Consider the following 13,748-nt stretch of genomic DNA (forward strand, 5'->3'; position numbering starts at 1 on the left):
TTGATTTCCTCCAATCTCCCGTCTGCCTGCAGGTAGCAGCGAAAGCTCGTTCAGCGAAGAGCTGTCATCGGGGGTTGAAAGGTCAGTTCTGTGATCAATCTAACCGTTCTAACATGAAAAGTAAACACACCAGCACTGAAGACCTTTTACTGTAAAGAGCTGACGATCTTCTTCTTTCTCATCCATGTCTCTTTGTTGCCTTTATGAGCTCAGTTGAATTGTTGACTTTGTTTATATTAGTCTATACTTTTCATATAGATTTTCAAAAGAATGATTGTGTCTTTTCTTTAATGCCTGGGTTTATTGTGGTTAACGTTTGATAAAACTCTGACTAATCTGTGCTAAAGCAAGTGCTCCACCCTTTAATCACAAGCCAAACAAATTTGCTTTCATGTTTAATGAAGGATTATATTAAACTTCATCCTCCAATATTGGCAGGGGTGACTCAATATTACAGTTTCACCCACCTGTGCTAAACCAAGCCTCCAAAAGAAAACCAACAACTAAAACAAAATAAATGGATCAATTCTTAGATTAGAAGGGCAGGTCTGACATAAAACAACTGCTTGAGTTTCAGGAAGGTTTGAAAGGTGTACTGTTATGTATCCATTACTCAAGTGCTGTATGTTTAGTCAGGCACGTCTCTGTTGCTGTTGAACCTGGGCACTGCAGTGACTGGCAGTGGGAACTGATGTTTAAATTTGCAAACAGGGGCCGCATGTATGCCACTCTGGGCCCCAATTGGAGGGTTCCGGCACGGAATTCTCCCAGGAGCCGGAGCTATGTTTACAGGTACAGTGTGCGGTGGCGGGGTGTACCTGTGTGATGTCAAAGGTCATCAGTCAGGAGGGGACACCACTCTTTGCATGCATCATCGGTCCTGTCCTAACTCATCTCTCTGTTTCTGCACCAGCCAGACCTTCCCCACCCCCCAACCACCAGTGTCTAAACTTGTTTAGTCTTTTTAGTATTATCGTGGATAATAAAAATGCCTTACTCCCCCCCCCACCTGCTATCTGGTGATGTACACTCCACAATAAGGCCATACAACTTGAACTGAGACAGGGAATGTTCTCAGGGGAGGTTTGAGAGCTGGGAGACATTCAATAAGGGGTTTGCACTTCTCTCGGTCAGAGGCATTAAAATGCTTTGTTCGGCCGGAACAGCAACCCGATCTGACATCTAATCAGGGAACGACCTGGTCATTCCACCTCCAATCATCTAATGACCCTATAATTCACTTCTGCAGTGCAATTCAAAACACTCGTCATCTTCTCTTGCATGTCCTCTCTAGGCAAGGTGCTCTGGTTGGACTTGTTTTTTCATTTCAGGTTTCAGACGGTTACTCATTTTCCATCTGGTTCACCTGCCAGGGGGCTTCAGCCCTGATCTTGGGGTAACCCTGAGTTTTCTGGTTTTCTTCCCCACTGTAACAATGGTTTTCTAGTGTTATTATTCTCTATAGTGGAATCTGTCACTTGCTTCAGCCCGTCTTAGCTGTTTTAAGTTGATTGGGTTGATTGATTGATAATACAACACAGGATTTCACAACCGCACTAGTTTAAGTGTACTGTTTCAAAGACCATTTGCTACATTTCACCCACTACCAAACAGCTGAAGCAAGTAACTTCTGGAACTTTTTCTATACATGCAAACCACATTTTAACAGTATGATATCAAAATATTATATTTAAGATTTAAAACGATTCCACTGAAGCGCCTGTATGTCTCAGGAATAGAGTTTATTTAGAACACAAACCAGAAGGCCGGGTTTCCTCCCCCAGGCAGGAGCTCCCTGGTCTGCAACATGGACCCCTCTGTCCTCGAAAGACTGCTGGAACTATTCAGCAATGAATGCAATGGCACACAAACCTTTTTCCACAGAGCATGAACTTCAGTTTGTACGTAATTGTTTTTATGTTTTAGAGTGACATTAGAAATTCATACCATAAAATATGATTTACTGATACAGTGAATCATACAATTCAAATTACTTAAATTATCAACATTATTATTATTAATTTAAATGACACGTCTGCCATGTGAAAATCAATTGCCCAATTAATACAAAGAACAAACTGCATAGTGTGAATGCAGGCAAGACAGCAGCGTGAGGCTGTAAGCAAAACAACAAAGCAAAGTACAAGCACAGAAAGATAAAGAAAACATCATTAACTAATGCTCTTGTAGGTGCTGCTAAAGAACAGAGACCAGTTCAGACTGCACCTGATGACTCTCTACACACTGTACCCAGTGTGCACACAATTATTTAAATAACAGAGTAATCAAATTGAATCAGGGATACACCTTAGTTCCAAGTAACACATAAAACCTTTATCTACCAGGTGTGCCATTATATTGGATAATGTATGTCCCTGTAAGTTGTTGTATATTGAATAGCTTGTCTTGGCATTAATGTGAATGTCTTGCTTTATGTTTAGCCCAACAGGTGCCAACCTCAGTTACGTTGGCAGTGGGATGGACAGTATTACCATGGAGGGGCCCCTGAGAAGAAAGACCCTTTTAAAAGAAGGCAGGAAGCCCACGGTAAGGAATTTGATTGGCTTATTTCAAGGGCTGTGTTGTTCTGCCATTAAATGTGTCAATCAGATGTAGAAACATGCCTATTGCATAGTTGTGTACACATACAATCAGGAAGCGTTTCAAAATGCCAACACTTCCCACCCACCAGATAGATTAAATTTTTCCACAGCTGAGCAAAATCAACTAGTGAAAAACTGAAATGGACACAAAAGGAAATAACTACGTACTTGTAATATTAGTTCTTTACTCTCCTGTAAGAAAGTACTTTAATACGTTTTATCATACTTCTTGCGTTATTAGTACTCATATTGTTATTTTGATTTCCCCTTTGCTCCCTTTCCCTTGGCCCTTGACTGTGACCTAACATCCTGTCTGCACTTTAACAATCCAGGATGTAAGACCTCATTTATTGTATACACCTTTGTAAATTGCAATTTGTAATTTTTTATGCCGTACTGAACTGTATTTTTGCACTTTGTATTACACTTATATTTTGTCGCACTGGATAAGGGTGTCTGCCAATAAATAAATAAATATTATTATTATTATTATTATTATTATTATTATTATTATTATTAACTAATACCCCTACTAATGTATCACTTTAGTACCACAGAGACGGAGACATACACGCTTCTGTGTCACTGCTACGGAGGTCACTGTTGTTCCTGCACTAATGGAAAAATATTTCTGTCACAGCTCTCTTCCTGGACCCGTTACTGGATCACTCTCTCTGGTTCTACCCTCATTTACTTTGGCGCAAAAGCACTGAGAGCAACCGAGAGGAAGCACGTGAGTACGGATCACAGAGATGCCACATATCCAAAAACTGGGCCCCTTATGACAAAGAACTGCAGTTAGGTCAACTCAGAGGGTATTTAACTTACTGATTCTTGAGAGTGCAAGAGATCTGATGTGTAAGGAATGCACAGGACCACAGTGAATCAATAAGAGGTTTATTGTATAATGGTAATAAAATAATATAGAGAAACAGGTGGCAGAGATACGTGGGATCCCCAGACTCAGAGAAGATTCTGAGCCCCATGTAAAATAGGTGTGGTTATTAATAGGTTGAGACCTCGAAGTCTGTATATGGGAATAGTTTGGAAGAATCAATGAATTTGCATTAAATACTGATTAATATGCTAGGCTAACAGATTGTATTGGCTACTGAATAATCAACAATATAGCTCATGAGTAGATACGTGAAACCCTTTGGTATATTTCCAGCGCACCACTTCTGTAACCTTGTGGACAACTCTCAGAAACAACATGGCCATATTTACCTTCTCCTCTGAAAGTGTCAAGGCAAGGGAAATCAAATATTATTAGATCTGAGTGTCTCTGTCTGCTACAGACTTTTCAAGACACAGAAAGAAAGGCAGACACACACAGGCCCTGTATGAGCCAAAATAAATTAATTTTGATAGGTTCAATAGAGCTTTTGATCAATACCAGAAATTATTTCAAGAGTAAGGACCAAACAGATTTTGTTTCCCCTAGAAACAGACCATAATATGTGTTGTTGATCAATGTTAAGGTTCAGTTTACCGATAATATTGTTTAAAAAAAACCATCTAAGTTTTATGATTGATGGCAGATATTTTGTCAACTCTGTCAGAGACGGCAAAACTAAATAAATTGTAATATTATTTATTTAAACTTAAGACAATAATTATTATAAGATGACTACATATAATAAAGATAATATCACTTAATTAAATGAAAAGCAGCTTTAACTTTTTAAAACATTGTGCTCAAATATTTTGGCCAATAAAAAGCAGTTTTACACAATGTCTGATGGGTGACTATAAAGGAAAACTAATCTCTGATTATAAATTCCAGTTTATTAAGATACCCTACATGAAGCTACAAAATACAAGGTATGGAAGTAAATAAATAAATACTTTAGGCACATAGGAGAGAACAACAAAAGCTCATATAGGATGACAAACTGTTATATAAGAAAATGACTCTCTGGTGGTCCCTGGCTGAAGCCTAAGCCTAATGTTTGCTGTGGAAATGATCAGACAAAAAGTAACAAGATTACCATCTTCACATGTCCATCCCTTGAGATGTGGATCTCATGCTCATGAAAACAATTTGAACATCTTTGTTTTTATTGTATTGTTATCTGACTAAAGATTTTAAAGTCTTCTAACAGGAAAGACAAAGTGACAGGTATTCTGAGCAGCCAGGAATGAGTTCCAGCAAACTAGAAAGATTTTCGTATCTAACCTGGTTTAAAATAAAATATTTCAAAACTAACAAGGACAAGAGCTTCCCATCCCCTCAGGTACAGAAAAATAATAATCTTTATTCAGTGGATACCAATATATATACCAAAATGCAAATTCAGATTTAAGAGGCTGTCAAAAACCTCAGCAGCACTTTCCTCAACATAGTGGAGCTGAATAGATCATAGCCCGCTTGAGAACTTTTCAAAGAAGACCTTCCAATTCCAACCCTGAACCAAGCCTAGCTGAGCTAAATTATGTAAATTATGTCACAAGCAGAATTTACGCTAGACTTTTTTTTAATAGCCAATATGGCCATTAATATTGCAGAATTCCGGTCATATAGAACAACCATCAGACATATGCTTTTAATAGCCATATAATAGCCTACATTTAAACAGCTTTTTTGGATCACAGTGTTTGTGTTTTATTGCTATTTTATTTAAAGTAGTCAGCAGAATGAACTCTTCACAAACTTTGTGAACTGAACATATAGGCTACAACAATAAAGTTAAACAAATAGCCATGCTATTGTTAATTAAATAAAGACATTAGCCTACATTAAATGTATGTCTCTTTGCATTCCAAGCCTGTCAAATTAAATAACTTGAAAATAAGCAGCCTTTGCCAAAACGATTTCACCAGTAGTATAAGGCCTGGGCTGGGTCTAACCACTGTGCAATATATTATGAACAACTTGTTTGTTTGTCATCCCAATTCATTTGGAATTTAGTTTTTTTTGTTTATATAATATTTTCATAATAAAATGTATATTTATTCATGCCTTTAACTTGCAAACCACTTGCAGATTCCGTCATTTGTATTTTACTTAAAGCTCAGCCCTTGGTTATACAAAATCACCAACAACACAGAAATATGCAAAGATTGTGTGTGTGTGTGTGTGTGTGTATATATAATATATATGTACAGTGCCTTGCAAAAGTGTTCAGACCCCTGACCAATTCTCTCATAGCACTGAATTACAAATTGTAAATATTTTAATGAAATTAAAGGATGCTGATCTGTTAATATACAGCCAAAATGTTGCAATGGACAAATTGTTTGAATTTATCATTACAGTTATTGTTTTATTAGTAAGTACTTTTGATTGACTTCAAGCTGGAGTGTGGTTTGTTTATCTGGTATCAATATCAGAAGAAATAATAATTGCTGAATAAAATCCTGTTATCTAGTGACCCCCATTCATAGAACCCACAGCGGTCAAATCCTCTGAAAACAAGACCGTGTTGATACGCAAGTTACCACAATACTTTACTAATACGAATTCAGATTAGCGGAGAGGTTGATCTGCATGAATTAACCTTGAGGCTGTTTAGTTTTATACAAGATATAGGTTTATTAAAAAGATGTAAATAGACAACATGTGTTCGAAAAGATAAGACAGAGACAAGCAGGGTGGATATTATTAAAAGTGAGAGTGAGAGGAGATCTATCCAATACTCACATTTTGACTCGAGGCACAAAACATGTAAAATAACAAACAAGTATTATGATTACGCTACCATTTCCTACAATTTAGATCTCATACACAACTAGGGTTTATGTAATTGTGATTTACATAATTATTGACTAGTACACAAAATATACTACCTGTGTGGTTTACTGAGATCCAGTTATGCAGACGTTCAATAGCGGGGAGGGCTGGCAGACTGCGTCGAAGGTTGCAGAGCTTTCAGGTTTTTGTTGGAGAAGTTCTGGTTCTGGTTCCATTCAGTCTTTCAGCCTGGATTTCGTCTCCTTAGATTCTTCTCCCAGGTTGTTCCACTTCACTCCACTCCCCTCCCCTGATTCCTACAGAATGTGTGTTGGGGTGTGATGGCTTTGAGGAATGTGAAAAATGATTCAAATGTTACCTAGAGTTTCTAACTCTCTATATTGTCAAGTTTTAATTATATCAATTACATTTTCAAGTCCCTCAAAGCATGACCTTACAGTTGATACCAAACAAGCCAGTTGTTCTTACAGTAATGTTAACTTAGAGATTCCTTGGAATTGTGTGTGTGTTGGGGGTCTGATGGTCTGATGTCCATGTCAGTGAGGGATATGAATATTTACCTTACCAAATGCTAATGTTGAATTCTATGTGAAATATAAATGGTCCAATGGTTGGTTTAGCTAATGCTTTTTATTTTAAGACTAAACATGGCTTATTCATGTTTTGGTTCTGAGGTAGAATTACTTAAGCATCATTAAGTTTTTATAAGTCACCTATTATTGTTTGTCATCAGACTGAGGAAGAAGCTGAGTAACACTTCTGTTAGCAGCATGTAGTTTGTATTTGGGTTTGTTGCCCTAATCTATGGAATGTATAAAGTACCTTGAATGTCTGAGTTTCACAAAATAAATCTTCAATTGGGATGTGGTGCTAGTCTCTGTTGAGACGGACATGGCAGCCCATGTGTCAGTTGGGGGTCTCCAGCATGGATGTGTTATCTGTCGTACTTTGGTGAGCACAGGCCTGTGTCTTAAAACACAGAACTTCAAAGCTGTCGCCTTAAGTCCTTTACCACAATCCTAAATTTCTCAGTTAGGAAGGTGTATGAATTTGTGTATATATTTGCCAAAATAAGGTTGTATGATTTACAAATGAAATGTTGTTTGATATTTTATTTTAAAACACTGAAACTCAAAATGGTTTATTGTAAGGTGAAATTGGTTTTATGTTGGGGAATATTTGTAAGAAAAATGAAAAACATAAATATTTTGCTTGCATAAGTATTCAACCCCTGTCCCGTGGAAGCTCCCAGTTTACACAGATTAATGACATTGCACTAATGAAGATACATTTACCATCCATTGGTTCCACTGAACCATTAAAGCTGCTGTCACATGTTCTGGATAACCCCCCCCCCTGTTGAAGGATCATGGGTCAGGCTGTGAATCTGAAGGAAAATTAAGATCAGAGAGCATTCGACAGAAGATAAAGTAATCAAATGCATAGATTAGGAAAAGGGTAAAACATAATATCCAAGTGTTGGATATCCCAGTGAGCACAGTTGGATCAATAATCAGGAAGTGGAAGCTGCATCACACCACCCAGGAACTGCCAGAAAAAGGCTGTCCCTCAAAATTCAGAGCTCAAACAAGCAGACTTGTGAGAGAAGCCACAGAGAGGCCGACAGTCACTTTGAAGGAGCTAGAGAGTTCAGTGGCTGGGAGTGGAGCAATAGTGCACCAGTCAACCATATCAAGAGCTCTGCATTACACTGGTGTGTATGGGAGGATGGCAAGAAAGTAGCTGTTACTCAAAAAGTGCCATCTGAAAGAACATCTGGAGTTTGCCAAAAAGCATGAAAGTGACCCAGCTGCGATGTGGGAAAAGGTTTTGTGGTCAGATGAGAACAAGATAGAGCTTTTTGACCAAAACTCAAAGCGCTATGTGTGGCGCAAACCTAACTCTGCCTCATCCGTATAGTGAAGTATGGTGGTGGCAGCATCATGTTGTGGGGATGCTTCTCATCAGCAGGGATTGGGCATCTTGTTAAAATTGAAGGAAGAATGGATGGAGCTAAATACAGGGAAATGCTGCAAGAGAATCTGCTTATATCCACTAAAAAAAAAGAAAGCTTGGGAGCAAATTCAGCTTTCAGCAGGACAATGATCTCAAGGCCAGAGCAACATTGGAGTGGCTCAAGAACAAAACGGTGAATGTCCTACAGTGGCCCAGTCAAAGTCATGATCACAATCCCATTGAGAATCTGTGGCACTATTTGAAAATTGCGATCCATAAGTGTCGTCAACCAACCTGGACAACCTGGAGCAAATCTGCCAAGACCAAAGGGCCAAAATCACTCAGACACTGCAAAGCTGGTACATATCTGCCTCAAAAGACTTAAAGCTGTTATTGCAATGAAAGGTGGCTCTACCAAATATTAATGTGTGGGGATTGAATATTTACTCAAGCAACATATTTCAATTTTACAAATATTTCCCAACATAAAACCAATGTCACTTCATAATTTAAAATATTAAACAGAACAAAATTTCAATGTACCATTTGTAATTCAGTAATATGAGAGAATTGCTCAGGGGTCTGAAAACTTTTGCAAGGCACTGTATATGTATAATTATTAGGGCTGTCAGTTGATTAAAATATTTGATTGGTTACTTAATGGGCATTAGTTGATTAATCAGGCACTTATAAGTGTAACAGTCTTTAAGTGGTTGTGCCACACAGCAGCCTAATACTTTAATAAATACTAGGCATTGATATTACAGTATAACAACCCTGAACACGAATGGTAAAACAAAAAATATAGACACATATATTAAAAAAAAACACAAAATCATTATAATCAGGAAACTAAGTTATAATCTCTACAACAAACGGATGTTTTGCTCAAAAATGATGCTAAACTATAACATGTCCTTGCTTGCAAATTAAACAACATTTTTTTTTACTTTGTCTTCAATGTTTCAATCTGAAACCAGTTTGAATCCAAAGCTCAACTAGTTTTCAGTTTAGCGGTTGGAACCCTGTAGTTTGTGCGCAGATACTGTACTGCAACTCTCGTGTTGTGATATCTTGTGTGATTTGCCTTTATAATTTCACACTAGAAGCACAGAGCTGGTCAGGTTGACCGATTTAATTTACACTGTGCAGAACCCGTTCATGACTTTTACTAAATATATGTATTAAATATGCCTACTGTGTTTTAGCTGCATAAACACAATCAAGTTCAAGTTGCAATCTCTACCTCACCTACAGTCTGCAATCTTTCATGTGCTTGAAAAACACGTGCATTGTATAGCATTACAAGTTCATTTATTTGTTTTAACTGTGCATACGCATTTAGAAGGAAAAAAAAAAGCTTTCATGTCATTTATACCAATCATTTTAATGCTTATGTTCATATTTCCATTTAAATACTCCATTTGTGCTAGTTTTATTCGATCATTTGCCTTTCATTATACCACAGAGTTTAAAGAGCTGTCACTTTAAATGAGCGGTTCTGGCTCTTGTAGGTAGTTCAAAATTGATTAGTTCTAGGCTGACAATATTTCACAGTATTTAAATGCAGTGTAATGGGATACAAAAGGGACACGGATATTGTGTTTATCTTCCTCCTCTGTCTCCCATTAAAATACTTCAAAGCCCCACCTGCAAGCTTACTTTTCCACTCCTTTATTCAGGACATCCTCCTTGTAGACTGTTATGTGATCCCCCATGGTCCGCTCCACACATAATCCCCATGTTGACTGTTCTGAAGTTCTTTGTTCTTTTGCTGTCGTGAAACTCGTTTGTTTTATTTTTCATTTTGAAACTGTGTTTTGACAGCCCACTGCAGAGCTCGGGACTTACTGTAAGCATGTCTGCTCTTTTGTAGTATAAATCCACACCTTGCAAAAAGATTTCAATAACCGGGTGGATGGTGGTGCTGCCTGATGACCCAGAGCATCCTAACATCTTCCAACTAAATGACCCTGATAAAGGTAAGCAAATGGACATTCTGTACCCTTTTGCTTTTCACTGTGTCCTTTTGCATCTTACGTGGACCTCTGCACTACATCCAGGCTGTTACAAAAGCACAAAGTTTGCCCTCAAATGAAAAAAAGATAATCCACAGCCCCTTTCACCTTCACCTTTGAAACCCCACTCAAGAATTTCCCTGGTCGCCAGCTGTAGACGTGGCTGTTTATTGTTCACACAATAGGCTAAATGAACAGATCCGCTGTCTAGGAATGTAAAGAAGATTACAATAAGCCTGCAAACAAAACCCAAACAGGTTTCTATACTTTATTTTGTTTTCTCCATGCACTAAAATATAAATATCTTTGCCCCTATAGTTGTCTGGTCCCTTACGTGTCAGAGTTAGTAAAAATAAGGGGATGTGTGACCTTTCACTTAAATAACAAAGCCTTGTGTGTTTATCAGGTGATTTATCTTGTTGTATTTTGCAGGTAATGTTTACAAGTTTCAGACTGGTTCAAGGTTTTCTGCAATAATCTGGCACAAACACTTGGAAGATGCGTGTAGAAGCAGTAGGCCTCAGGTATTTTGAATAAGTTGTTTTTCAAGTGCTTTCACATATCTGAGTCACATTAAAAGTTTGACTTCTAATATTTCATTATAACAACATGTTTTGTTATTGTTTTGAAGTTTCCAAATGCAAGCAAGCAAAAGAAAAGACTTAAGTATTTACGTCTTCTTCCCCCAGATACCAGCCAACCTTATGTCATTTGAGTAGTTGCCACCGTATGACAATGCCTTGTGGAGTAAAGTGCCAAACCCATCATGATGGGAAACAAGTGAAATATTTGGGGCCAACTGAAAAACTTTTCGTATTGCATTACGACGGCTGGCTGAGAAGAAATCCCTGCAGGTACAAACATTGCATTTGAGGCAGCAAGAGGAGGTGAGGGAGAAGTAAGGGACTCATTTGCTCATTGGAGATGAATGTAGAGGAGTTGTCTCAGTTTGAAGCTGCAGGAAGTGCAACTCTTTTCGGGGACAGAGAGTTGTCATCGGCTGACACATGGCGCTACGATTCCTGCCTAATGTTGATCTTTGTTTGTTTGTTTGTATTTTGTTATGCTGCTTTATGTAAATGAACAATTTTTTTAGCCCATGTTGGGTTTAAAAAAGAAGAAGAAAAAAAGATTCTAATGCACAAAAACTACTGACAGTGTTAATAGGTTACCAAGAGTTAATGCATTATGGATAGATTAGCAAGGAAGCAGGTGTACAGCTCATGAGGTCCTAGGTGTCAGATGATGCTACGTCTTTCAGTGCTAGAAATTCAGGCACAGGAGCAAGCAGAAATCCAATGCATTTTGGCACCCTAAGAGGAAATTAATTATTACAATAAGAACTTAGGTGTCTTATATGAAAGGGAAAATGAAGAAAGAAAAAACACAGACTAAAAAACTGACAAGCCCAGACTTTTTTTTATTATTATTTAAATACAAGAAACAAAAGAGGTTTGCTGTATATTTTTTAAAGCAATCTTTTTTTTTGTTTTTATTGTGAGCCTAAAAGTTTTTGCTGCTGTTGTCTTTGTCACCTGTAAATATACGATCTGTCTGATAAGCTAGTGTGAGCACCGGGCAGACCATGATGAGATCTTTTTGAAGATCATGCTTTGTGTTTTATTTATTTATTTTTAAAACTGTATGCACAGCTGTCCAGCTGCTGTCATGCCTGGGAAGAGGTCAATATTCATCTCAGCTCTTTACCCAAGAGCTGCAGAAGAGTGTGTCTGACACTGTATGTTAAAGGATTGCCCCTCAAGTCTCTTTCCATTTAGACACTTGCATATCTTAATGCAGTATTTAAGGGAAGAAACAATACTCTTATTTAATTTTTATAATTGATATATTTATGAAAAATATGAAAATATTGTAAATTTTTATGACTAGTATAAGATCTGACACAACGTGTAACTCTGTCTGGTATGATTTCCTGTAGCTTTTATCTAAAATTTGCGTGTCTTTAAGTATTGTGACAGGTTATACTTCATCACCCTGCCTCTGAGTGGATTGTTGTTTGATACATTTAAAATATGGTAATTAAGAAGTGCAGGAGACAACAAGACTAAAGAAGTTTAGAAGTGGACTGAATACACACACCCACACATCCCCACACACACAGACACACACGCACAGGAAGCATAAACAGACTGCTGTTAGCCGAGCATATTGTATTACTGTTACGGTAGATTTGACAATGGAATTCACTGTTTGTCCTCATCAGATGTGATCTTTGTCTTGTCTGTACTTGAAATTCATGTCAGTGGTTTATAGAATAAAACAAAAATATTTATTTCACCCAAACACATACCTATAAATAGTAACACTAGAGAAGGTAATACTTTTGTAGTGGTCTCTTAATTTTTTTCAGAGCTGTGTGTGTATATATATATATATATATATATATATATATATATATATATATATATATATATATATATATATATATATATATATATATATATATATATATACACACAGTACTGTGCAAAGGTTTTAGGCAGGTGTGAAAAAATGCTGTAAAGTAGCAATGCTTTCAAAAATACACGTTAATATATTATATTTAACTAAATGCAAAGTGAGTGAACAGAAGACAAATCTGCATCAAATCAATATTTGATGCTGAACTTTATATATATGGTGTATATGTATGGGAGTGAACAGGTTCGTGTTGGTTGCTGAGCAGGGTTTTATGGTTCACATGCACACCATGCAGCTCACTTCCTGTTCGTGTGAGACTGAGAATGAACTAGGAAGTGGAGTTCAAATCACCTTATTTTTAGCTTTTGTGCTTTTGTTCTAAAGATAATTGTTTCACTTGCTGTTGTGTGGCTGTGCCTTCAATTGTAAAATGGTGTAATTTTCTTTCTTTAAAGATTATTTGCCTGGACATTATTCTGAGCTCCTCTATAACATGTATATATGCATTAAAATATATATATAATAATTAAACTTACTTGAATGATCAGACCATTTAGAAATCATTACATTATAGAGAGGATCACGTAAATTAAATGGGAAAATGTCCATTATTATTGTTATTATTTGTAATTCAAGTTTTATTAGTGAGATATGAAGATCCATTATTAGTAAAATAGTGTGTATTATACAACAAAATGTATTAAAAGTGTGTATGGACATGTTTCGTGCATAAGCACAAAAACAATCTCGACAGTATTATGAAAGTCTGCGTGGTTTGGAAAGGTTATTGCATTTTAATTGTTTCAATTATCAGGTCGACATGCTTCAGTAACCAAACTGTAAGTGGTGGAATGTGGTATGTGGAATAATTTGTCCCTCTATGACGTTTTAAAACTTCTGTTGTCTTTCTGTTTTGTTGTGTAAAGATGTTTTTCTGCAATACTTTATAATTTGTGGTCTTTCTGAAGCCCATATCAGCCCATATATAGCCCATGGTATCAGTCATGACTGTACACCTGCTGCTCTGTAACATCGTTGTGAAGAAAGATAAAGTAC

The 13,748-nt window shown here is 37.0% G+C and overlaps 1 protein-coding gene across 2 annotated transcripts in view; it reads left to right on the forward strand.

Moving 5' to 3' along the window:
- Positions 1-12,682, forward strand: part of ralgps1 (Ral GEF with PH domain and SH3 binding motif 1) — a 199,765-nt gene extending 187,083 nt beyond the window's left edge. The window contains exons 14-20 of one of the 2 annotated variants that reach the window (XM_066713155.1): positions 33-81; positions 712-792; positions 2,442-2,547; positions 3,244-3,336; positions 10,130-10,235; positions 10,704-10,795; positions 10,961-12,682. In XM_066713155.1, the coding sequence (XP_066569252.1) occupies positions 33-81; positions 712-792; positions 2,442-2,547; positions 3,244-3,336; positions 10,130-10,235; positions 10,704-10,795; positions 10,961-10,990 (557 nt within the window). In that variant the 3' untranslated portion in view covers positions 10,991-12,682. The remainder of the gene's footprint in view (positions 1-32; positions 82-711; positions 793-2,441; positions 2,548-3,243; positions 3,337-10,129; positions 10,236-10,703; positions 10,796-10,960) is intronic. The other variant, XM_066713156.1, reaches the window with a different exon arrangement.
- The last annotated feature ends 1,066 nt before the right edge of the window (positions 12,683-13,748 follow it).

The sequence above is a fragment of the Amia ocellicauda genome, chromosome 9 (genome assembly GCF_036373705.1).
Source record: "Amia ocellicauda isolate fAmiCal2 chromosome 9, fAmiCal2.hap1, whole genome shotgun sequence".
NCBI classification, from domain to species: Eukaryota; Metazoa; Chordata; class Actinopteri; order Amiiformes; family Amiidae; genus Amia; species Amia ocellicauda.